The 27,303-nt window shown below is 33.2% G+C and overlaps 2 protein-coding genes across 2 annotated transcripts; one reads left to right on the forward strand and one right to left on the reverse strand.

Annotated features, from left to right (window-relative positions):
• The first annotated feature begins 7,624 nt into the window (after nucleotides 1–7,624).
• LOC120203090 (5'-adenylylsulfate reductase-like 4) lies at nucleotides 7,625–9,967 on the forward strand. Its single transcript, XM_039203444.1, has 5 exons — nucleotides 7,625–7,958; nucleotides 8,372–8,559; nucleotides 8,652–8,776; nucleotides 9,246–9,708; nucleotides 9,742–9,967. Exons 1-4 carry the CDS (start codon nucleotides 7,761–7,763, stop codon nucleotides 9,692–9,694), a joined length of 960 nt encoding a protein of 319 aa, XP_039059375.1. The 5' UTR covers nucleotides 7,625–7,760; the 3' UTR covers nucleotides 9,695–9,708; nucleotides 9,742–9,967.
• Nucleotides 9,968–18,889: 8,922 nt separating this feature from the next.
• Nucleotides 18,890–23,716, reverse strand: LOC120203091 (transmembrane protein 135 homolog). The gene is given in 10 exon segments (XM_039203445.1): nucleotides 18,890–19,027; nucleotides 19,084–19,389; nucleotides 19,460–19,526; nucleotides 20,519–20,599; nucleotides 21,081–21,130; nucleotides 21,132–21,218; nucleotides 22,241–22,448; nucleotides 22,794–23,021; nucleotides 23,119–23,259; nucleotides 23,350–23,716. Coding segments are annotated over 9 exon segments (1,476 nt in total). The 5' UTR covers nucleotides 23,664–23,716; the 3' UTR covers nucleotides 18,890–19,027; nucleotides 19,084–19,089.
• Nucleotides 23,717–27,303: the final 3,587 nt, after the last annotated feature.

The raw sequence follows: 27,303 nt of genomic DNA on the forward strand, positions 1-27,303 counted from the left end.
AAAAGTCAAATTTTTCGAAAACTCATATTTTTTGTTTTTCAACGTCTTGAGTTCGAATTCGAAGTCTGTTTCATCAAATTCTAACCCGAAAGCCTCTGAATTGATCAATAGACATGAACATGCATATATACTTAAGTATTTTATTTAAGCGTAATTAAATTAAGGACAATGATTGATTTAAGATATTTATTAAAGGTACTCGTGACTATCCTGACTGTTCGACAGCTCGACCCAACTCCTATCGATTCGTTCGACCCCGTAAGCCAGTGATTACTCGTATGATTCGTGAAGCTTATGAATATTCAGATTTAAATAATACTTTGATAATAACTCTATTTCATCATGATTTAGGTTCGAGCACCGCTGTAGAGCGTGGCGAGACAAGTGCTCAGTAGACTCCTGGATTGATCCTTTTTGCAAGGTGTGTTCCATGTGTGCTATATGACTGTTTTACATGATTATTCTATCTAATTTGAATATGAATAAAATATCTGATTTTAATCCTAATTCCCGATTCTTGAATTACTGGTCATGAAATATGATTGTCTAATACATGTTCTCTGGTTACTTGTTTTATTGAATAACGAATATGTCTCATTTATGATTTATTGTATTCACTGATATTATATAAATTGTTTTTATTGTGCTATTTTCTAGGATTTACATGGAGTTTTTGAGGTACAACTCCATCAAGCTAGTAAATCCTTATGGACCTAAGGCAACCCTTGGGTGGGATCGTAGGCCCATTGGGCCTAGGGTAAGACCTTATGGACCTTACGGTACTTCCTTATGGTTGCTTCTCTTCTTTGTGCATTGGGTAAGTTCTTATGGCCTGGGGGTATCCCCAGGTGAGCTCTTACGCTTTGGCTAGGGTAAGCCCTTACGACACAAGGTGCTCCCTTAGGGTGTGTTTGTTTCACGGAATGTAAGATTACCAGTGGGAATGTAAGATTACCAGGGAATAGGATTATTGGGAATGTTGTATTTTGTGTTTGGTTGGTTTAGCAGGAATGTAAGATTATCGTGTTTGGTTAAAGGAATAAAAGATTATTGGAATGTATATTTGACCAAATTGTCCTTATTATATATTTGTTTTTTAAACAAGTTGGAAAATATTTATATATATTTTTTTAAAAATTTAAATTCATAAAATTTATATTTTTTTACAAAACTGAAAAATATAAAAAGGTTTAATGAAAGGGTAAAATTTTATTTTAACCCCTGAACTTCATATAAAATTTTAATTATAGACTTTTTTGTAAATCTAAAATAATTTAAGGATAAATTTGTAATTTAACCTTCTTAGAATTATTCAATGACAGAATAATGATATTTTTGAAGAAAAAAAATTTAAGGGCATTTTAGTCCAAAACGTTGGTAATCCAACAATACCTAAGGAAAGGGAGGTAATGACATTCCCGGTAATATATCCCAAAAAATCTACTATTGGTAATAAAACATTACCGGGAATGAGATTCCCGGCCAACCAAACATGGGAATATGGATTACATTCTCATGGGAATCCCACATTCCTTGAACCAAACAGCCCCTTAGGTTGGCGGTATAGGGTAAGTCCTTATTGATGTAGTTCTAGGGGACTTAATTTCAGTGTATGGGAGGAGGGTGGTTATAAGTTTTTAAATATAAATTGTACTGTGACTTTTAGTTGCACTATTGGAACACATTGAGTTCCCTAGTTCACTCGCCAAACTTTTTCCTTTTAGATATTTTTGGATAGGCACCCTTGACTTGGCACTTGGAGGATCGACACATCACCTAGAGAACCTTTTGTTGTAATGTTTCTATCTTCCAAATTGCCTTATTTGGTGACATATGAATGTATTTTGATTTACATATTTTATGACGTATATTACTTTTACTGATGTTGTATGAATTATTTTATTGTTGGTTATTTACTATTTGGAATTTATCGTGATATTTTACACTTAACTTACTAATTTGGGTAATACCATGATTTTAAAGTACTAAAGAATGTTTTGGAAATTTCAATATAGTACGTTAGATCTAGTCATAACGTAAAGGTTGGGAGTTTACATATTAGTTGTAAACTCTTATTGTAATTTTAGATATTTTTGTATTTTAACAAGACTAGTGGTTTCTATTAAAAAAATATAATATTTTTCCTTAGAGGTCTTGGGTTCAAGTAGTTGCGTCTGCAGGATGTGTGCGTGTTGTTAATTAGTTAAAAACGTTATGAGAAAATATAGAGACAGACCTAAAATTTTAGGTTAGGAGGGGCAAATTTTTAAAATTTTAAGAGGACGAAAATAGATTATCAATAGAAAATATAAATAAAATATCTAAAATATACTATGATTTAAAATTTTCAGAGTAAAAGGATAAGAAGACCATGTAAAGTAGCTCCTAAGGTTGATATTTACAAGCCTACCACCAGGATGACTAGGAATTTTTCTTTTAAAAAATTATGTTGGCAAAATTGGATTTGATAATAGAGGGGTGAAATTGATCTTGTGTTTTATCATTATTTGATTTCTTTTAAGGGTAAACTACATTTCATATCTTTGAATTTTAAGGGTAAAATATTTTATTATTCTTATCGTTTTATTTTAAATTGTTTCAAATTTAACATTGAATTTTAGTTTTTTGTTCAATTAGGGCACTGGACTGATTGTTAAATTGTTAGCCACATGGTTGTTTATTCCCAGTGAATTTTAGTTTGTGTATCGATTTTATCACTAAATTTTAGAATGCTTCTATTTTAAGCACTAAACTTTAATTTGTTTATCAATTGGTCCCTACGGAAAATTGTCAACTCCTCCGACCATCATTGTCGAACAACCTTCATGTAACAATCTAAATTTTAAGTCACCTACCATGTGTTGACATGCGCCATAAATTAATCAATTAGTTAGTGTTATTAGGTTCGTTGTGCCAAGCTCACTCCATTTATCAAACCATTCACATTTTAATTTCAATGGATCACATTTTAGTTTTAAATTTGAATTCATAACTTTCAAAAAATCAATGTAACACATATTTAGGTAAAAAAAATTGAGATATGATTATAAATATTAATTCTCAATATCATACCGATGAATGGATCTTTCCTTTTATGATATCAGTGCTTATTAGAAAAAATATTAATTCAATAATTATGTAAATGTAATTATAAAAATAAAAGGTGATAAAAACAAAAAGTGATAAAAACAAAAATGTTATTTTTTAGTTAAAAAATAAAAATCTTGTATCAACCACGGTTGAAATTAAATATTATTCATGTTAATTATCTAACAATTATTTACTTGGTAAATAATATTAGTGATGATTTTTGTAATGCTATGATTTCTGGGTTAATAGTTTCGGGTTAACTCGATTGGGTTTAAATAAACTCAAGTAACCATTAAGAAGATTTGAATTTAGTGGGTTTGATTTGGGCTTGGATGGAGCCCATTTAACCATAAAAGGGTATTTTTGAATTTAGAGCAAACGAGGAAGTACAATGGAAGAAATTAACCCATTAGTTGTTTTTAAGGCTGAAATCCATTAATTTTGAGTAATATCACCGGGCGTGGAAAGGAGAAAAGGATGAACCCCTTCTCATATCTCATTTTCTTCACCAATCTTGTCTTCTTTCTCTTTTCAAACTTCATATTCTCTCTTATGGCTTAGGAAAAGGTGAAGGTTTTGTCATCTTTTCATCTCTATTCTGAATTTGAAAGGTAGGTAGTGAAATCTCCATCTCTTAAGCTTCCATTCAAGTCTCTTTTCTTAAGTTTTGACCATGGAAGCCATAGTTAGAGGTTTTAGCAACTTTGGTGGAATTTGTTAATTTTGAGATGAAATTAGATCTTAGGAAGTCTCCTTAACTTCTTCTCGAGTTCCTAAGAGAATTAGCAATTCAATTCTTATTCTTTGATTAGTGAAAGAGGTGGGAGAAAGCTCCAAGAGCAAGGAAAGCTAGTGCATGGTTGAACCTTGGGTTGTTTCCAGCAATCTAGGAATAAGATAATAAATTTCTAACTCATCTATATCACTTGTAGATCATTAGATGTGTATGAGTTACTTGTATGAATGAATAAAGCATGTAGGTGCATTTTAGCTTAGAAATGATTTTGGATGGATTTGTTGTTATGAAGCATAAGAAAAGACCTATTATGACATCATTTAACTTATGTAAGCTTTACATAATGTTTAAAGACTTGAAGGGTCTTAAGGGTTAAGTTGGGGTGACAAACTCGTGTAAAATAGAGCATTTTTATATTTGAGTACCGGTACTGGATGAATAGTATTGATACTTGTCTTCAGATAGCCAAAATAAGAATTTTTTGGTTGGGTAGTATCGATACTCTATTCATAGAGTATCGATACTATTGGTTAGGTATCGATATCGTCGTTAAGTTTCAAATTCTAGAATCTAAATTTGGTACCAGTACTAAAGAAGTATCGATACTACACAAAGAATAAGTATCGATACCCTAAGTAAGGGCATCGATACTAAATTATTTTCTCTGAACATAGAATCTAATTTAGGTATCGATACTCAGGATGATATCGATACCCTAATAGAGAAGTACTGATGCTCCATATAGGGGTATCAATACTATAAGGCTTCCTCAAAACATCGAATTTAAAATTAATATCAATGCCAAGGGTGGGTATCTGTACTTTAAAGTTAGTACCAATATTAAAGGGCATAGTATTTGTATCATCAGACATATTTAGGCAAAGAGTTTAACATTAATTAAAGACTTAGAAAAAAGGGTCTAGTATCGATGAAACTCCTCTAATAAGCTTGCAAGTGAGAACAATTAAATAAACACGTTAAAAGCATAAGAATATTATGAAGAATGGTGCCATATAACTTATGTCCTTGTATGACGCTCGGGAAATAGCGAGGACGCCCGAATTACTTTACCAAGTATGAAAAGCGTCTTCTTTGATTTGAAATATTCAGATATATCTCAGTTAGTTTCAAGACACTTATTTTTCTAATGGTAAGCTAGTCTGGTGTACTTTTTCGATGCATAAATTTCAGATCTCATCCTAGGTACCCAAGGGTGTCATGGGTAGGCTAGAGGGGTGTGAGTCCCGAGATGTAGTAAATACGTACCTCCAACCACACTATGATGCCTACTTATGTTTGTGTGCTAATGTTCTTATGTGTTTATGTCTATACCTGCTAGTATGCCCATGATGAATGCATATAGTATAGTAGAGTTATTTATGTGGTACTAAGCTTGTGAGCTCGGCATTCAGAATTTGTTTTCGTGTGTAGGTTCTTTGGAGAATTCGAGGAGCTTATTGTCGGATCGTATTCCAGATTTGTCGAGACATCAAAGTACGTCTTGAGTATATTTTAGAGGACATTTACTATTCATATACCTTTTTGTATTCGAGTCGTAACTCTATTTTAACATACTTATTATATTATCCTTCTGACAATGTATTTGGGAGCTCCCCACTATTGTAGACTTATTATACTCATGTTTTTCATTCATGATTTCATATGGCATTATTCAAATAATGGTGATGTTGATTTAAAAGAAAAATTTTGGGTTAGTCACTTCAGTGGTTTCGTGTAAAACTTTAATCCTTCGATCTTCGGGTCGAATCGGATTAGGATGTTACAAATTTACCTAAAAAAAGTCGATGACCAAAATAGAAAAGTTGTAATTGTTTAGTGACCAATAGAATTGTTTGCCATAAAAAATAATTGTATAAGGCAACTAAACTAAACTAAACCAAACCGGATTTCTTATTCTACCTTCTTGAAACCTTAAGATCGTCAATGAACCCTAACTATATATTAAGAAGTGACTGACCCAAGTATTAAAATTGGGCTGTTGTATTGCCGGTGTGAACCCAGTTAGATTCTAACTAGCCCGTTTGTTTTATTTTGTAGTTTATATATATATATATAGCTGCTTGATATTAGTCATTAGAGGTGGCAAAATGATCCAGAAAATGAGAACTCATTTAAAAAAAAGGCTGAGTTCAAATCTGAAAAAATCAAAAATAAAAATTGAATTTGAAAAAGGTTAAATTTGAAAAGATTTGAACTTAAGAAATTTAAATATGAAGAAACTTAAATTTGAAAACGCTTGAATATATATATATATATATATATATATATAAATTAAGGTAAGTCTACACTGGTAGTCACTAAACTTTTAGGGTATTCCATTTTGGTTATCAAAGTTTAAAAACTTATAACACAGCCACTAAACTTTTAATTCGTTTTCAATACAGTCACTATTGTAACCTACCGTTTAAAAAAGTTGATGTGGCATGTTATTTTCTTCCCATCATCTCTTTCTTATCTTTTTCTTCCACGGTTGAACCTTTCTCGTCAATGCGCAACTCAAAGTTCATCGCCCATCACCTCATCACCCCCCTTAGTTGGTAATTCTCAATTCACGTTAATCCCTATTTTATATAAAGAGCTTTATAATAAATAAAACTTTTGGTCCTTTGGGGACTAAGATGGGGACTAATGAAAACTTTAAATAATATGCATTGGGATGGTAAAGTGTAGCAGCACAAGTTTCAGCTCCCATGTGAGAGAATAAAACGATTCTTATATTCCTCGAGACCCTTCAAGCTCCATTTTTTAACTTAATGCTTAGCAGGTTAATAGGACCGACCTTATCAAAACAATGGAGTTAATAGAAGATTGGATTCGAAAGGAAAGTTGAAGTATATATCCATAAATCATGTTGTTCAAGACACAAAAGAAGTGTGATTTCTAAAGTCCATGCACTCGTAAGCGATATCTAGCTGTTTACCACTTGAATCAGCTCCGTCAGTAGGAAATCTAAACACTCTAATGGAGAGTGTAACCAAGTAATGGAAGAGATAAAGAAACTCGTTGATAATAGTGTATTAACGCCATAATTAGTTGAAAAATAAAAAATATGCTTAGAATAGAGTGAGCTATTTGTGGTAATGTAGAAATTGAAGGATGAGTTCTTGAAATAAAGGGGGCATATTCGTCTGTCATGATCCTCGTCACCATGCTAATTAGTTATATCATCAATCTAACGAAGATTAATAGTTTAGTGAAAAAATATAACAAATTAATAATATAAATGATTAAAATATAACGATTGAAAGTTAAGTGATGAAAATAGAAAATATGAAACAAAAGTGATATCTAATACAATTTACCTCATGACACTTGATAAAAATACCCTACCTAATAATTTATTAGAGTGTAAACTATATCAGATACCATCAATCTTGAGGAATTGTATAGTTATACTATTGAACTTTAAATTTTATTAGTTATAATATTGAATTTTGATTTTAATTTCAATTATATTACTAAACAGTTAAATCGTTAATGACACAATCATGTAGATAAGGACTGTCAATGTAACATCTGACCAAAATAGTACCATTTTGATACGATTATTAATAATTTAAGGATTCAATAATATAATTGAAATAAAAATATAAATTCAATACAAAACTAAAAACTACTACCATATATAAAAGCACTGAATTTGCCCAGAAATCTGCTTTTGTTTCAAATCTTCCACTGTCTGACACTTGGATCTGTCCACAAAAATTCCCAGGAAAAAGGAAACACACACAAACCTATGATTGCTTATCTGTCAAAAAAGAAACACAGACACACCCACGATTGCTCATCTGTCTGTTAAAATTATATATATCTGAAATTCCATTTTTGGGGGTTTTTTAAATTAAAAGAAAAAATTCGAGACCTTTTTGGGGGGGTAATTTCCCGCGAATTGGCGATCCGTTGTCGGTCTTTGATGGCTACGAAGGTATGGGAAATGAGGATCCTAGCATTGTTTTTGTGGTGGAGGCTAACGTGCTGCGCCTCCCTTCCCGTTAGGGCTCCGTTGTGTCCCAAGAATTCCGCTCTTGAAGCGGTCTTTGACTTTGGTGACCGCTTTTGCTCCGTTAGCTCTGATTTTAATGAATCTATCGATTTCGTTGGAGTTACTGAGGTACGTTTGTCTTTTTGTTCTTTAATTTTAAGATCATTATCCCATTCAATTTTATTCATTGGCTAAGTTGATCCTGTATTTTGTATGTTTTGAACCAAGTTTAGAGGATTTTTAGTTGAAGTTTGTGCTTTTAAACTGTTACGAGCTGATAGATATGCAATCAGGAAACTAGGGATGGATTTAGGGTTTTTCATTTTGGCTGCTTGCCAGAGTGAACTTTGCTTTAGAAAGGTAAAAGGTCTCAAGAATCTTTGATCGAAATGAAAATGGAGATATGCCACCATTAAATTTCATTAAGCTTTTGCCTATACCTTTCTATGAACTCATCTCCCTTGTTAGACTTGCACTGAATTCTGATTGTATGCTCTTTTGTATGTACAAATTTTAATTATATTCTCTCTGTCTCTGTGAAGGGAGATGAGATTTCATTGCAAAAGGCACTAGACATGGTTCAGAGGAACAGCCGTGAATTTGTAGCAGTTCTTTTCTATGCATCTTGGTGCCCTTTTTCGAGGTCTTTCAGGCCAAGTTTCACAGTCCTTTCATCTTCCTATCCATCCGTGCCTCATTTTGCTATAAAAGAATCAGCTGTCAGGCCAAGGTTTGCTATTGAATATCTTTCGGTTTGGTGTTTGCAGTGATATGAGTATATATCTGGTTAAACTAATTAATGGTGGTATTTGATTTCTTCAGCATACTCTCGAAGTATGGAGTTCATGGGTTTCCTACTCTTTTCCTTCTAAATTCTAGAATACGTATACGTTATCATGGAAATCGGTCTGTTGAATCTGTTGGTGCCTTCTATTATGATGTCACTGGTAAGACCTCTGTTTCTTCAACTTTTGAGCCTCTATGACTATGCACATCCATATTATGTTGAGTTAACGACTGATGGAATGTTTTGATATGAAGTTTTTTCATTCTCTATTATCTGCTTTGTTGTGTTATTTCTGTTCATAAATTCTCTCATGTATTAACTGGTGAATTGTGATTACCTATGTGGTGCTTGATTTATCATCATGCATTTTGGTTGTGTTAGTGCTCAAGATTATGGGTTCGACGTTTTTGAATCTGAAACCATTTTCATTTTGTCTTTTGTTTCTGCTGTATGTAAAAGGCAAAAATGTACCATCTCATCCTACATCTACGCGCGATTATTGCATTCCCACTGTTCTTCATAAGATCCTATAACCCTATAGGATGATAATGAGATAAAATAATTTAAATGAAGACAACTAATTTATTACTCTTGTTTAGTTTTGTAATGAATATGTTACATTGTTCTAGGCTTTAAGAACAAATCTCTGGATAGAACATCGCTGGAAAGAATCCAACATGTATCAAAACATGAGAAGCATAATAGCACTGAACAGGAAGCCTTCTCATTCTCTTGGGCAAGATCTCCACAGAATTTACTTCAGCAAGAGACCTATTTGGCCTTAGCCAGCACTTTTGTGCTTTTAAGGTTGCTTTACCTGTTGTACCCAACTTTACTAGTATCCGCTCACCTCACTTGGAGACGGCTCAATCGAAAGGTGAAGGTGGGAACCATATTGGAACACCCTGTGGCTTATCTTAAAAGAAAATTTCAGTTCATTTCCCTGAAAGAACCCTGCAAGATAAACAACTTGCACGGTGCAATGAATGCCAGAGCATGGGCGTCTAAATCCCTTGCTACTGTTGCAATCGGAGATGCCAGTTCTAGCCGGTCCTCGCTGATGAATGGATCGATCTGACCCTTTTAGCCGGTGTAGCTCCGTATTTGTTTCCTATAAAAGTTCAGGTGCCTTGGAAGCAGGAGCCTTTTTGTCATTGAATGTTCTGATCCTGTAATAGTTAAATTTCATTTGTTAATGTGATTTTAGAATACATATCATCCCCCATAAGCAGCACTGTAATTTGTGGATAGGTTAAGACTTATATAACTAGAGCAATGTATGACTATTGATGTAGCAGTCATCAAGCATAAGCCATTTGGCACTGCAAATGCAATTCCCGTTTTCAACGATTAATAATCCTTTTAAGTTGGGAATGATCTTGATGTAGCCATCATCAAGCATGTTCAATTTTTCTTATATTTCTTTCACATAATTTTGTCTTTTATGTCATAAATATCTTTTGCATTGCAAAAGATTCAAGCTTGGTTTGAGCCTTTTTCATCCTTGGTTGATAGGTAGTGGTATTAGTGTTGAAACTGGTCGTCAACGATTGATAAGTTGTGGTGTTAGTTTTAATATTGATTGTACCTCGTTGATATATATTAATTTTCCTTTATATTCTTATATCGTATCTTTTTTTATTATTTCTAATAATTATGTTTTTATGTCATGTTTATTTCGTTTTTTTTTTCTTTACATTTTTTTGTCTTCTTTATTGATTGTTTGACTTTTTTTCATTTAATTTTTTAAGATTGAATCTAACATAGCCGTAATTAACTAAGATGTTATCTTGTTGATCTTTTTTACTTTGGACCCTCCAAATCGTAATTTACATATGTAGATAATTTTCTTATGGTGCTTGGTTTTGATTTGCGTTTGTTGATAGCTTTTTAATAATTTGATTTCCTATTGTGATTTATTTGTCGTAACATTCAAATATATTTGTATTTATCTTTTTATTCTGAGTCTTTTTGGATTTATTTTTCATATTTTTCTTATATGATTTCAAATAGTTTATTTTTTATATAAATATTTATATAAGAGAATATCTTAATTATATGTCTAATTTAGAATTATAGTTATAAACTTTTAATTTTATTTTTTTATTTTTAATAAAATTAACTACTTTTATTGTCAAAAACAAAATAGAAAATTGGGACTGATTTAAAAAGTAAATAAAATGTTAAATTTTGAATAACAACCCTTTGAAGTCAGGAATGATCATAATCTCCTGATGTTCTCAAAATCTGAAGGTCAAATTCTTTTATTGATATTTAATTTCAACTTTAATCTTTTTACTTTATTTTTTAACTCACGTATCTTCAAATTTTAATTTATTAAATTATACTATTAAATCTTATATTTACTTTTTAAATTTTACAAATCAAATTTAAATTATTTGATTATTCTGACAACTTATCACTCTAATGTGTCAAAATATAAAAATTCCACATCATTAAAACGACTTAAGTTCCAATACTAGAATTTTAAGACTTTATATTTTAATTTATAAATCCGCCAAGTATGAACCACAATTGATGAGATGAAGAAAAATAGACCAAATTTTAACAAGGACAGGACAGGACAGGACAGGCATCGTTTGATTCCAATCCCAACACAAAATTGAGTAGAACCATAATCAAAACTAGAAAGAAAGGGATGAATAGAAGCAACGACACTGCAAATATTCTCAGAAACCCATTCTTTGTAAGTAGATTAATTTATTCCTCCAGAACAAAGCCATCAAGAAACTCAGACTAATTCTTGCGAGAGGCAATTCCCTAAACCCCATTCTTTCATCCCAAACAAATAACACTTCTTTAACCAAGAAGCTGCAAAGAAAGTGGGAGTCATATATATTTATAGTGAAACTAAACCCTAATTGCTCACCTTTTATCCCTCACCCGGCCACCTTGTTTGACTGCTTCACCATCATTCTCGGGCCTATCTCGGCCCATCATTTTTTTTCTTCTAATTTCCCGAATCATCACAGCCATTTATTTTTAGACAAAACTTCAGATATACACAGAAAATAACATTAAATTAAAAAGGGTAAAATTTTATTTAGTCACCCTACTATCATTTTTCTTCTGTTTTGGCCATTAAACTTTTTTTCAAAATAATCACTAACGTTACATTTTTCTTTATTTTAGTCACTCGTTTAAAAATTAATATATTTGTTGACCTGATATTTTTTATTTTTTAATAATGAGGCGACATTACCTTATTTTGATATATCAACATTATCGTTAATTTTTAATAGTATGTGACGAAAATATAATGTTAACGATGATTTTGAAAAAGAATAATTGAGTGACCAAAACAGACTCATTGAAAAATAATTATGAAAAAGAAAAAGAAAATTAACTTTATTTAAAAATATAAAAATCTTAAACTCTTTTTTATTTTTAAATCTTTCATTAACTATAATTTAATACATATAAAATATATAATTTATTTATTAGATTTGATTCAGTAATTTATTTCTATCATTAATATATATATAATGTTGTGAGTATTATTCAAGAAATATTCATAACATACAAAACATTACGAATAACACATATGTATACCTCAGTGATCAATAAAACATAAATATTTATGTCATATAAGTTATTACATTTGCATGCTCAAGCGGTACGCAAGAAAATATGGCAATTACAGCATATCATATCGTTGGTAGTCAATCACACAACTCTCAACTAGGGGTGCACAAAAAATCCGAATATCCAATTTTACGAAAAAAATATCCGAAACCGGATTTAGGAAAAATCGGTTTTTTTTAACCGGATCGGATTTTTTTAAACCGGTTATTTTAACCGGTTTGGAGAAAAAAACCTAGACCGGTTTTTTTACCGGATAAAAAACCGGTTTGAAAAAAACCGGTTAAAAAACCGGTTTTTATCCGAAAAAAAAACCGGTCTGAGTTTAAAAAACTAGCCGTTAATATAGCCGTTTGTGACCGTTTTGACCGTTTTTTTCTTTAAAAAATTACCATTTTACCACCCTAAACATGTATAAATAGGTTGGGGATGTATTTGGTTGATTACAACTTTCTCAAATCTTATTACACAACACTTAAACATCTCTCAAATCTTAGTTTTGTAATTTTTTGTTCATCATGAGTAACACGGCTGAATCTTCCGTCGGGGGAAACCTTGAAGTCGTGAGAGTGATCGAACACACTCGAAACAAAGATATTTGAGACCACTACGATTTATGTGAGATGTCAAATGGCTCGAGGAGGGCACGTTGTAAACTTTGTCTAAAGTTTCTTGCATCGGAAGGAAACACAACGTTGAAGAACCATTTGACAAAATCATGCAAGGCACTTCGCTCAAGATCGGATCCTAGTCAATCGAATCTTACACCGCAAGGTGGTGTTTTTGTTTACGACAACGAAAAATTACGAGAAGCGTTTACAAAGTTCGTGATTACAAAAGCATTGCCGTTCGACCACTTTGATGATGATGATTTCACGACAACAATTCAACAACTAATGCAACCACGTTATACTCAAGTAAGTCGTACTACCCTTAGAAGAGATGCTATAAAAATGTGGCGTACGGCGAGAGAAAAAATGATTTTAGGATTCCAAGAACACCGTTATGGTGTGTCGCTTACATGTGACGTTTGGAGTTCCCCTCATAATACCGGAAAATCTTTTTTTAGCCGTTACGTCACATTGGTTAGATCAAGATAATTGGCAAATGATGAAAAGAACAATCGCGTTTGAATTATTCGGTGAGCCGCATACCGATGCTAATTTATTTACACTTTTAAAAAGGGTAATTTGTCTTTATAAATTAGAAAATAAAGTTTTTTTCTATATCCTTTGATAATGCATCGAATAATACAAACGCGGTTCCAAGATTGAAAATATTACTTTCACCGATTTTAGATGGTGCGTTTTTTCATACCCGTTGCGTTGCACACATAATTAATTTATCCGTGCAAGCCGGTTTGGAGGTTATTGAGCCAATTAGATTAGAATTTAAAACAATGATAAAATCGGTTCTTTGTAACAACAACAAAAGACTAAATGATTATAAACGATTTTGTAAGTTTGTTAATAAAAAAAGCTTTGGGTCCTAATTTGGATTGTCCAACTCGTTGGAACTCAACTTGGATGATGATGCATACTGCCTTAAGGCAAAGGGAAACATTGCAAACATTTCACGATCGGCTTTTCGAGAGGGGTCATGTCCCAAACATTTATCCGGATTCGAGTTGGGAAACTATAGCCAAAATAACCGATTTGCTTGAGGTTTTTAAAAATGCAACAACTTTTTTATCCGGTGTTTATTACCCTACTAGCCCGTTGGTTCTTAATCAAATATTTTTGTTGGCTACCCGACTAAATGACTTTGAATTTGAAACCGAAGTTTTTCAAGAAATTGGCTTTGCAATGAAGGAAAAACTTTTAAAATATTTTAAGGAGATTCCCCCCATTTTTACTTGTGCCGCCGCTTTAAACCCAACGTTAAATGTTGGTGGAGTTGAAACACTAATTGAACAAATTGCGTTTGCTTTTAATCTAACCGATGATGAACCCAACTTTGTCCAAAACCAAATAAATTATTTTAACAAATGTTTTCGAGACATGTTTGCAATTTATTTAACTAAATACGGATCAAGTAGTGTAATACACGATCAAATGAGAATGAATGCGGAATCATCTAGTAGACGTCCAAGTAACATAAATTTGAATCTTTTTAACACTCTTGTAAATTCCCAATCCAAACGATCACGTACTACCACCCAAGTAGCGAGTTGGGAAATTACATGTCATGCGATTTTCTATCAAAAATGACATTTGAAGAGTTTGAAAGTTTGGATATTTTGGCTTGGTGGAAAGAAAAGGAAGCACAATTTCCGATTCTAGCCGCCATGGCCCGTGATTTACTAAACGTCCAAGCTTCTACGGTAGCTTCGGAATCCGCTTTTTCTGTTAGTGGCAGGGTTATATCGCAACGGAGATCAAGACTAAGTCCCGAGTCGGTGGAAGTATGCATTTGTTTAAAGGATTATTTGGATGGAGCGGCTCGTAAGCAACATATCACCATCCTAGAAGATGCAATTGATGCCGATTTGGAAGCAAACTTACACATTGAAGAAGTCGAACTTGGAATATCCCCTCCAAACGAAGAAGGCGAAGATGATGAAGAAGAGATGGCAATGTAGTTTATTTTATAACTTTATTTCAATTATCGTAAACTTTGTTTCAATTATCGAACTTGAAGTTTTTAAGTATTTGAATTTATCGAACTTGGAAGTTTTTAAGTATTTGAATTTATCAAACTTGGAAGTATTTAAGTATTTCAATTATGTTGAGTTAATTAAGTATTTCAATTAAATATTTGAATTTATCGAACTTGAGGTTTGATGCTTTCTCTTTGATTCTCTCTTGATTCTAGTTGCTTGATGTTTCTTGTCTTTGATCAATGGCTTCTAAGCTTGCTTAAATACACCTTGAATCACTTCTGAACGTTAGTGATAATTAATGAAGATAATATAGCCGTTTAAGTGTGAAAACATTTAATAAAAATGCTTGGAGCGTGGGGGAATCGGTACCCTCTCATAGGGAATCGGTTTCCTCTCATAGGGAATCGGTTCCCTAAGTGTAAAATTCAAATATTTCGACCGTTGAATAGGGGGAATCGGTACCCCCTATGGGGGAATCGGTTCCCTCCGAGCATTCTGGAAATCTCGGAGCCAAACCATTCAGTGAGGAATCGATACCCCCTTGGGGAGGAATCGGTTCCCTATGAGCAATCTGGAATATTAAAATCGGTTTTTTTATAACCGGTTTTTTAAAAAAACCGGTTTTTTTAAAACCGAAACCGGTTACACCGGTTAGGATATCCGGTCCTCCAAACCGGTTAGAAATCGAACCGGTTATTTTATAAACCGATTTTTTTTCTATGGAAAAAAACCGGATCGGATAAAAACCGATCCGGATCGGATTGAAATCCGACAAATGTGCACATCTACTCTCAACACAAACACATGTAGCACTAAACGAGTAACACACATCTAGCAAGCTATAGCACCAAAGCTAAGCACGTTTCTCAAGTCCGGTAGTACTAGGTCTAACAGCGTTCTAACAGCGTTAGAACCTACAAATTCGAAACATTACATTAATAACAAAAATAACTTACATTCTAACTATAAAGATTTGCGATTCCAATGTTAAATCATCTTATGTGCAACTCTAGTCGAACGATTAAGATCTATATGAACATGATGAGACGAATCCAAGTTTACTAGCGAGTGTTCGGACCACCTTCACATACAAACAATCACATTAAAGACAATTTTTAAAATGTTACTGTAATATAAAAGTCTAAATAATTAATAAGAATGACAAACTAAAACTTTCAGGTTAGAATTTGATGAAACAAACTATAAAAATGGACTTAGGGCGTAGAAAGGTCACAATAAAGGTCTTCAAAAAAGTTAACAGTCAAAGTCAATCGTTAAAGTTATCGATCCGATCAAAGTCAATAGATCGAACAAAACTCGAATCGAGTTTTGTTCGACTGATATCGATTCAAGCTCGGTTTGGTCAAACTGGTTCAGGCTTGATTTGAACTAGACCCGTTCAAGCAGTTGGACTAATTTCGTAGAAACCGCACCCCACTCGCAGCGACAGCACATGGGTACGCGGGGTACTCTCTGGTGCTCCAAAAATTATAAAAAAGATACCAAATTTGTTATTTTAGGTACGAGTAGTCTCTTACCGAAGTTGGTTCGCGACGGTGAGAGGCAGAGATGCTTAAACCCGAAAGTTTCCTCCTTTCCCTTTTGCTAACAACGACGACGGAGGAGACAACACAAGGTGGGTTTTGATCACAATGATGCAACAATCACAGTGGCGTGGGCGTTGTCGATCACAATGATCGGCAACGTGGTAGTCGTAGAGGTTTTACCTCTGAATGAAAATATTTAGAGAGAAAACCCACTTTTTTTAAAAACGACTTAGCAATATGAAGAATTAAAAAGTCTTCGAGGAAACTACCCTAGGTTAGGGTTAAAGGATGAGTTAATTCTCAAAAAAAGGTCCTTGAGCTTCTTAAGTTTTACGAAAAGGATTAGGAATTTTCAAAAACTTTATTTTGGTCCTCAAAATAATAAAATAAAATTTAACCCCAAACTCGGGTTACACAGTTTTTACATTTTGGAATTTGAACAAATTTAAAACCAAATGATAGTATCTATCAAGAGAGTATATGTACTTCTCTTGTATGTAATATCAGTACCATAAGAACAATATTTGTACTGTTCATGCACTATCAATACTTCAAGAAGTATTGGTAACTATTTACTTAGAAAAGTTTTTTTTTTCAAATTCTTATTTTTTTGGACTTTGAATTATTTGAACAAATTCAAGTAAATCTAAAAATATTTTGTCTTTATTTATTAACTCGAAAACAAGGATAAACGTGGATGTTGGAGGTGTACGTGTGGGTGTTAGGCAAAGTTCATCGAAGTGTTAGTTTGAGTGCATGGTGGCCTAGAAAGGGAGGGGGTTTCCCGGCCTGTTTTAGAGACGTTGGGGGTGCAGAGCTTATCTTATGTATAGGCGCCGCGGTGTGAGGCCTAACAGCCTGGGTTAGCTGAGATGCAATAGAGGAAGGATGGAGTCATGGATTTAGGTTCGACAGTTTTACTTGGTGCAAGGGTGACCGACAGGTGAACAATAGGTCCACAATGAGGTTCGATAAGAACCAGTGGTGGTGGTTAGAGTGACTGCCGACGACAATGATTATCAGATTGAGGGCTATAAACGACGATGATGAAGAGGAACTGGTGCAGAGTTTGGCTTGCGAATAGGCGTGCAGGGCAGATGTGGTCTGGTTGTCTAGATCGATTGAGATGCAAGAGAGGAAGAAGAGAATCGCGACTCTAGGTTCAACGGTTTTACTTGGTACAAGGGTGGCCAATGAGTGGACAATGTGTCAACGCTAAGGTTCGATAAGAAGTAGAGGCAATGGTTAGAGTAAGGACGACGACGATGATTATTCGATTGACGACTATAAATGACAATGATGAAAAAGATCTGCATAATCCTGGACTTTTAGCGGTTTTCTAACACTAAAAAGACAAGAATTTTAGACAATAAATAACACAGTTTTAACTGATAAATTAATACTTTATTTTTTTATTAAATTATTTCAAATTAAAATGAGGACCAAACTGATATGATTTTTAAATATTAAGGATTTATTGAATTATTTTAAATTAAGACCAATATGATAGAATATGTAAGTTTTAGAGATTAAAACTATTATTATATCATACTATATCACTATTTTTTTAGTTAATGATTATACTTAACGGGCGAGGCACCAAAATAGAAAAAAACGTAATGTTAGATATTTTTTTAAAAAATAATTAGGTGATCAAAACATAAACACGATAATAAATGGATGACTAAATAGACAGTTTACCCTTTATATTTTTATGTGGAAGATCTGTAAATACCACTCTTAGCTCTTTATGATACTAATAATATGTGCCAACTCTGTACTGAGTAGCCTCTCATCACCTAAACTTTTTTATGATAAAAAAACATAATTAATGGTAAAACATAATAATCATATTTTTTACGATATCATATTATCTGGTTTTTATCATTATTTTCTATTTTCATCGATCTTTAAAGTATTATTATAATATATATTCTGATAATTTTTATATCTATTTTTTTAACATATCACATTTCATATTATTTCCGTGGTATAATGTAATCATGTTTGTATTAAAAATTACTTAACATAAAGATAAAGATGAGGTCGTAGTCAACATATGGCTGATAACATGGAACCAAGTCTATTATATTGCGTTCTTCACCAAAACTCCTACAAAGAAGCCGACCATCAATCACAACACATGCATTGCTCTTACTCTATTCTGGCTATATCCAACGATCCATCAAACTGTCTTCCGATCTTCAAGAATTACGTCTGGCTTTTGAAATCGGCACCTCTACCGTTGGTTTTTGAGTCGGAACTCGGAGTTTTCGAGGATATTTCATAATATGCTTTCTTGGGGTTCCATCTTGAAGGTGTTCTTGCTTGTGCTGTAAGTTTCCGAACATGTGAATTTAGGATTTTAGTCTTCCCTTTATGGTTTTTGTTTGGTATCAGATGGTGCAGTTTTAGTTATATAAAGTAACACTGATTAGTTAAATGAGCTTCGCATCATGGCTATTGGAATCTGTATTATGCAGAATGCATATCTGTTTAGTACAGGAATCGTAGCACACCCGTGCAGACCTGATTACAGCAACCATGAACACGAGAACATCTGCACCAGCAGCAGCTCCACAGCTCGGATTCAAGCCTTTAGACCCAGCAGGCAATTAACCATCTGGACATGAAAACTTTGGTGGCTGCCAGCCCTATTGCTGTAAGCAAACACCTAAAATGAGAGTTCTCTGCTATATATAACATATCTTAATCAACTGCTCATCTGTTTTTGCAGCAAGAGTCTTCACATGGAGGAGGGGGCACACCAAAGACCCAATCGAGAACGCTTAAGTACTTGGAGCGAAACACTTCCCGCTCCTGTGCGTAGCAGTGCATTATGATCGCTGTTGACAAGCTAAATATTACCACATCAGCTCTCTTAAGATTCATTGACTTCGGCAAGTACCCTACATCTGCCATGCATGTAAAGAAGCTCTCTATGGCTCGTGCAAGGCAGTAGAGTGATATCTCCATCCGCCTACTTTTCTTCTCAACTGCCAAGGCTAGACCCGTTGGAAACTGCCCAATAACACATACTAAGTAAGGAACAATTGGGAAACACTTCGATAAATCGGTAAGAGTCATTTACCGTTCCCAATGCTACAATTGGTATGTCACATTTTCCGAAAAGTCTATTCATCGTGCAAGTCCACATCCTGATTCAAAGTTACTGGTGTTAGAACAATGACAAAGGTCTCTATTTTAAACGAAAGAAAAATATAACAACTCGTGTTACTAACTAGTTCGATGTAGTGTTGCAAATTCAAAAGCACTATAAAGAAAATAAAAGAGCAAGTATGCCGTTACTCAACTTTCAAGCTGTGACTAAACCCATCTAGTATATTCAATGTCATAAACCAACGTTAAATCTCTAGCTTGATATAGTTGATGTTCGGTAAAATACAGACTGGGACAGAGAGCAATAAATTCTTGTTCTTCTCATTTAAGCATCTCACCATTCTTATTTAGTGTAACGACATTTAAACATTTCTCATCTAGGTGAATCGCTCAAAGATGATCATTTCATAGTTTTATACTCAATGCACATCATCTTTCTAAACAAATGATTACATTGAATAGAAAGATCTTTTGTTCATGTTCATGGCACTGAAAACTTTATACTACTTAAAGGGGAAAAATTCTCCCATGGTTTTTCTTTAAGTATTTTGCAAGAAATTATGAACAGTAACTACTATCTGTGTTTAAACCAACAACCTTGTTGTCCCAATAATCAATCTGAACTTTGGAACAAAAAGAAGAAGACATTCAAAGTGTACTGCCACAATAGATGCACGGAACAGCTAATCAAGGTATGGGATTTTATGAGTCTTAAATGGTATGTGATTATATATGTAAAAATGATTGCTCATCACTGACTAATAAATTATAGTTGACCAGAATGCGATACAGTGTTTGTAAAAACAATCAAAATAGCAAAGGAAAAGAATGAAATATTGGATGCAGTTTTTCGACCAACAATGACTATGTTTTAGTTAGTTCAATGATAACACCAAATATAAATTGACTACTTACCAAAAAAAAATTAAAATGGGAGAAGTCTAAAATTGAAGTTGAAATTAATTAAGGGGAACTAATTGACAATGTTATGAAAACAATGCATGACATGATGAAATAATGATACACTAACCAAGCAGATGAGGTGTAAGCAGATAAAAATAAGCTTGATCTGGCTGTACCAAGAAGACTCTTTCCTAATATTGTGTAAGGCCTGCATTAAGACAAAAGAACTATGTCAGACAACAAAGATAACTTGGAACGAGCCAATGAGGGAGGACAGAAGAAAGCAAAACTCTAGATGTTGTGTTATACTAGAAAATGATAAAAGAAGAAGAACCTCTACTGATGATTTTTCTGATGCTCAAATCATGAGGTGATTAAACTTAATTAGACGTAAAATTCTCTGTTAACCAAAACGCTATGAAGCAAAATTTTAACCAGCCTACCAAAAACTATAGTAATCATGTCCTTTAACAAGCTTAATCTCATCAGATTATAAAACGGAACTTAAGTCCTGTAGAAGGAAAAAAGAAAAACTACAACAATAAAATTGGCCAACTTCTGTTGTCTTCAAATACTATTAATAATATTAGAAAAAGAAAATGATCTTGTAAGTGAATATTTCACAAAGTTTCAGCTAAACAGTCTTCAGAGAGGGGAAAAAAGGGGGGGGGGGATCTAATCGCTTTTACCTTCTTAAGAGGCCTTGACGATGAACTAGCAATGTAGGAATCAAATAAACCTGGAAGATATACTGGTAATGATCTTTTATATGCTTCACGAAAAAAAGTAAAAACATGTGAACTGCAAGCTTGATTCCCGTGTATCATCTGCAAATAGCTCAAGGATTTAATCATAATTCTCAAAGGTAACAATATACTTTTGCCAGAGAACTTCAAGCATTAGCAGCATGAGTGCTTGAATTCAATCTGCTTTTAACTTTCTAAAGTTATTTTAGTAATTTAAACAGAAATCACACAAACACAAAAAATGGATTCCTACAAGAGAATCTAGTTTGTTTCAGCAATCAGGCAAACTGCTTATGCAAGCACTCTTAGCTCCTTAGGATCATATGTCAAAGAGAATAATTGCATATGAGATTTGCTTTCAAGGCTTATAGAGATTCTGAAGATGATCACGTGCACTACATACTTTTCGGAATGGAAAACTCCAGATGGTAACTGCATGATTTTTAAGCTGTCAAAAATGCATTGACTATGTGCTTCTACATCTATGAGTCGGCACATATTTCCAACAACAATAATAAAAAGATCAATTTCTCAAATTCTTAGAAGTTACAAGGCAGTGTCAGGATAAAAAACAGACCAACTAAAGTCAAGGAGCCAAAAAATGAGGAGTTGCGCATTCATGTACAATTGCTTATGTTTTCAAATATTTTCATACGCTCTCCTACTCTTGTTTTTGTACTTCTATTTTGTAATTCCTAATAAAGCAGCATGAAGGAGAGTTTTTTTTTTAGCAAAATGAGCTTTGTGAAATATAAAAAGAGAAAAGAATTGAAAAGCTGAATGTTAATTCACATTACCTTTTTCTTAACCAAGACCTTCATACCTGGCTTTCTTCAATTCTAGAAAATTATTCTTTCCAACATGCATCTAACTTAATCTTCATCAGAAATGGAAAGTGAAGCGCTAATCTTTAACGATATTACTCAAGATGTGGTCCTAAATAATTAAAGCACAACTGTGAAGCTTGTCCACAATGTGGATGCTATGTAGGGGAGAATGCTTTGCTAGTATCGTATTTGTTCCAAATGAATGCAACTATGACCAAAATATATACATTAATGCTACATGGCAGAACAACAGAAAAGGAGAAACAAGGATCATACCGAACAGGGGATTTTCATGTTTGGGTCTAATTTAACGGCTGCTCCTTTTGCCTTGTAAAATTCCTCTATTCCTTCCAAATTAGTGTACGGAAGGCCACTTGCATGCTCTTTTACACCTTGCAGGATGACAAGATCCTTTCCGACATGTTTATTGAGAAAGGACCTATATGAAGGGGGGAAACTCTCTGGCTTCAAAAGATAAGAGGACCTGAAAATATAAATGCTTACACTTAAAAACTACATTCCAAAAAACAATAATAAAAGTACAGTCATCATCTTGTTAGGAAAATATAGAGTAAATTTTCCCCATATAGGGTTTTGGATGCTATTTATTGTACAACTTGTAAAGCTACTCAGTTGCAAAAAGCAAAATTTTAGAGATTGGAAACTTAACCCAGAAGACTGGAATCCCAGGATGCTTACTCATTTAGTCTATGTAGTAAATTCTATGACTGATAATGACCATAATTCATCAAGAAGAATTGCACTATAGTTTAACTAATAGCAGAAAACTACACCAACAGCCAAGAAAACTTAGACGAAAGGAGCATACAAAATTTGAGAAGAAGCCAGACACATAAGGAATATGTCTCCATGCTCCCATGTGAGGGGTTTACAAAGCTTCCCAAATCGTTTACTCTTTATCCCGCATCGCGACGCCAATACGGCAGCTCGCATGAGTATGTATATGGCCAAACTCTTATGCTGTGTATTAAGCCCGGTAAGAAGCATGGAAGGACCTGCAACAAGTCCCGCTATTAATGCCCTCCACTTTGCAGTCCTGAATCAAAGTTCATCACTCCAAACAAATCAAACCCAAGTTCATAACTCCCATTCATTCAATTAAAGATGGAGAAAAAATAAGTTAAGATCGTTGCCTGTTATGGCCTCCGAGAGCAACAATAATTTCATCAACTGAAACAAAAGTACCAGAAAACGTTCCAAGAAAAAGACCGTATCGAATTGTCTCCTTGATCCCCAATACAATCGCTTCTTTATCAGACATCGACTCAACTTTCCTGAAAAGGTGATTAATGCTTTAGAACTGAGTAGTCTTTTCAAGCAAATCAAAAGAAATTAATTACCCAACTTATTTATAAGATAATTACCTCGAACTTTTGCGCCGCAATCGTGCAAGAATGGAGAAGAAAGCCAAACCACCTCTAAGGCCAGCTCCGATAGAGAAGCCTTTAGCTGAGGCGACGACCAATCTCCGGAGCTTCTCCGAGTTCGTCAACGGAATCGAACCAAAACCAAGCGTAGAGGAAGAATACGACGATGGTTTCGATCTGCTACAATGCGTGCAAGTCTTGTCAACGTCAACCAATCTCGGGGTGGCGCCATCCTTGAAACCACCATTCTCTCCGGAGGGAGTGGAGCATCGGCAAGCGCAGTTGATGGCTCCATCGGCAGACGGCGACATGGTGGTTAGGTAGGATTTTGTGCTGGGCGGAGTTCACGAAGCTTATGGAGCAGAAACTAAAAAGGAAAGAGAGTAACTGAAAACGTTACTGAGCCGACACGATTGGTGACCACTGAAAATGACACAAAAATTCTCAGTAGGATACCATTGATATACCGAAACGCTTCATTTGATCGTTCATCGATAAACCAACACGCTTCATTATGCTAAATTTCTGCAGTTGCTTTCCCTTTACCAGTCAACCATTTTCATTTGTCATCACTAGCAAAATTATTTTATAGAAAAACCATTTACAGGTGGCAAAACGACAGGATTGAGTTCTTGCGTTGAATAAATTTGATTGCAGCATTTTCATGTGGCTTCCAGAATTGGTGTTTTAGGATTCAATTATTTCACTTTTTAATAAATTCCATTTTCTGTCGAATTACAAATTTGCATTACTTTTAAACAACTCGATTCCATCTCTTAAACTTTTTAATAAAAGATTTTTTTTGAGTTGCGTTCATGATTCTAAAGTTTATTTTTAGTCAATTCAGACCGCATCTCACTTGATTCAAACTTAAAATTTTATTTAAATGATATCAAACTACTTATCATTGAATTAAACTCTATTGATAATAAAAAATTATTACATAACCCTATTCATTATATTATATATGATCTTAATTGCTAAAAATCATTTATTTTATTTATTTTATTAATAATTAATTTTTCCATATAAATATAAAATAAATAATTATTTGAAAGTTTTTTTTTGATAATTAAATTATTTGAAAGTTAATCATAAATAAACTAATAATATATAAAATGAAATAAATATTTTTACTAATAAAATCTATAAATATTATAATATTATAAAATAAAAATTTCCTTTTTAGGACATCAAGAGTCAAGACAAGAAGCCCAATTCTAGCTGTTCCATAGCATTAAATTTCTGCCTATACTTGACAAAACTATATATATATAAGTTTACGGCACACATCGTATCGAAATTAATGTAACATATCAATATACATTATTAATTAAATTATTCTTATTAAATAAAAATAATTAACCCTTTATTATTATCTAGTTTAAATTTAAATATGAATACATTTAAATTATATTTTTTTATTAAAAATATAATTATTTTAGAAATTTTATCTTTTAAGATTAGAACACTTAATTTATATAAATTTATATTCACCCAAACAACAACCATCTAAACCAATCTTCGACGATCTGATCTTTAATGGTGAAAAAAACTAAAAAGTTATTGAAATCGATAAATAATAAAACAAATTTAAGATGAAGGAGCAAGCCACATTTGCTAAAGAGAATGGGCCTGCCTATGATAATGAGCAAGTTTACTTATAGTTTGCTACACCACATTCCATAAAACATTAAAGGGAATCGAATTCGAGATTTACTAGATGCCACATTCCAACTAGACCAAGCCATGAAATTTCAATAGTTCAATTCAATCGTATTAGACAAATTGATTAAACCAGATCACTCTACACTAAGCAGAGCTGACATGGAACTCTTAAAATTAACCATTCGTAGGTTTTAAGAAAAACTGAGTTGACTTCCTTCTAGTTCCATGGTTTTATATAATATAAGTTAAGAAATCGACTTCAATTTCAACATCCGCCCGACGCGATGCATTCTCGTCGGAAGTCGGCATGCTTTTTGCTGTTACAACTTCTGTAGTTATGTTCTTTGGTTTTTGCACAACGAAATTTGACCAGATGACATGTTGGAGATTGTTTCATCACATTGTTCTCCACATCTCATTTCTGTTTGATTGCATTCAACACAAATCAAGAAACAAAAACTACTTATTGGCCAAATCTAAAAATCAGAAGATAAAAACATCGTTGAATAGTTGTCAGTAAAATAAATAATATTGATAATAAGAACATTGATTATGAAAACGATACAAACAACAGAACATATAAAAAATAAGAACGCTATAATATCGAAATTACATAGATTTGCGACTAATACATTATTTTTTGTTGGGGGACGTAATACATTATTTGAGGATAGGGTCGTCAACGATTGATTTTGGTGGTTGTTGTTGGGATAAAGATGTAAATTTATATAAATTAACTGTTCTAATTTTAAAAAATAAAAATTCTTAAAATTATTATATTTTTTAATAAGAAATAATTTAATTACATTTTTATTAAAATTTAAATTAGATAATAATAAAAGATTAATTATGGATAAGTCATTATATTATTTCATATTTATTTAATAAATATAATTTAATTAGAGATGTGTATCGGTATCTTGTATTAATTATATGTTTCGATGAGAGGGAGAGAGAGAGATCGTTGGTCAGATTAATCCTCGGTCCTGATTTGGGTTTAATTTGAACATAGAACTTTTAGCTTGGAGTCTAGTCCGATTCATATAAAATTAAATTATTTTAAATATATATTTTATTTAATTTTAATTATAAAAATATATAAATATTAATATGAAATTATATTTTAACTCAAAATAAATTATTTAAATAAATCAATATGAATTTACTTTTCTTTTTCAGAAGATCTCCATTTAGTTCGACTGGTGAACACATATAATTACAGACTACGGTAAATACAATTGGACCTTAATATAGCGAATTTTTTTAAACTTCTAAAGTTCTAGAATTTGAAACTTTTTATAATTTAATGTTTTAAACGTAGGATAAACTACTAGGCATGTAAACGAACCGAACGTACACGAACGGAAGTATGTTCATGTTCGTTCATTTAATAAATAAACGAACATAAAGAACAATTTTTTTCATGTTCGTTTATTAAGGAATATAATTTGTTCATGTTCGTTTATTTGATAAATAAACGAACATAAACGTTAGATACCCTACCTATGGGTGTTAACGAGCCGAGTCGAGCTCGAGTATTGCTAAGCTCGACTCGAACTCGAAAACTTTCAAAGTTAGCTCGACTCGACTCGAAAACTCGCGAGCTTAAAATTATCAAGCTCGAATCGAACTCGAAATATAATATTGAAACTCGACTCGAACTCAAAAAGGCTCGAACTCAAAAAAAATTAAGAGCTCGATTAAAACTCGAGACTCGAGCTCGATTGAAGCTCGATTCTGAGCTCGATTCAAGCTCGAAATTGCCCCAAGCGCAAAGATGCTTAAACCTATTCTCCCACATCTTCTTTTATATAAGTTACCAACCCCGAGCTGCTTGTTTGCTACTGATGTGGGATTGCATAACGTTCCTCCACTTTCTTTCTTCCTCTCTCATTCAACAACAGTCGAGATGAACACAGATTGTGTTTCATGTGATTGCCGACCTTAATCATTGGGGATCAAACAAACATGTCTTTAGCTTCGTGCTATGTAGAAGTTGAAAATTGGGAGATGAGAGAAGTAGGTTGGTTTATTGTTCACACCAACTCATACATCAAAAACCATTCTTTCTCGGCTGGCTAAACTTCCATATCCGGATGGCGCATAAAATTTGTTTGATGAAACATGTAACACCCCCAACCCGTATCCGACCCGGATACGAGTCTGAAGTGTCACATTGACTTTTCAAACCTTGACTCTTAAGAAAAATCCCGGGAAATTTAAAACTTTATTTAAAACAAAATACAGACTTTATCAGAGTGCTCGTACTTAATGACTTATTAC

The sequence above is a fragment of the Hibiscus syriacus genome, unplaced genomic scaffold, assembly GCF_006381635.1.
Source record: "Hibiscus syriacus cultivar Baekdansim isolate YM2019G1 unplaced genomic scaffold, ASM638163v2 tig00009023_pilon, whole genome shotgun sequence".
Taxonomy (NCBI): domain Eukaryota; kingdom Viridiplantae; phylum Streptophyta; class Magnoliopsida; order Malvales; family Malvaceae; genus Hibiscus; species Hibiscus syriacus.

Excerpts from the sequence above, each read along its gene's own strand:
- LOC120203090 (XM_039203444.1), top strand. The coding sequence starts at position 7,761 with ATGGCTACGAAGGTATGGGAAATGAGGATCCTAGCATTGTTTTTGTGG. Across the intron at positions 7,959-8,371 it reads ATTTCGTTGGAGTTACTGAG|GGAGATGAGATTTCATTGCA; the intron begins GTACGTTTGTCT and ends GTCTCTGTGAAG. Across the intron at positions 8,777-9,245 it reads CTTCTATTATGATGTCACTG|GCTTTAAGAACAAATCTCTG; the intron begins GTAAGACCTCTG and ends ACATTGTTCTAG.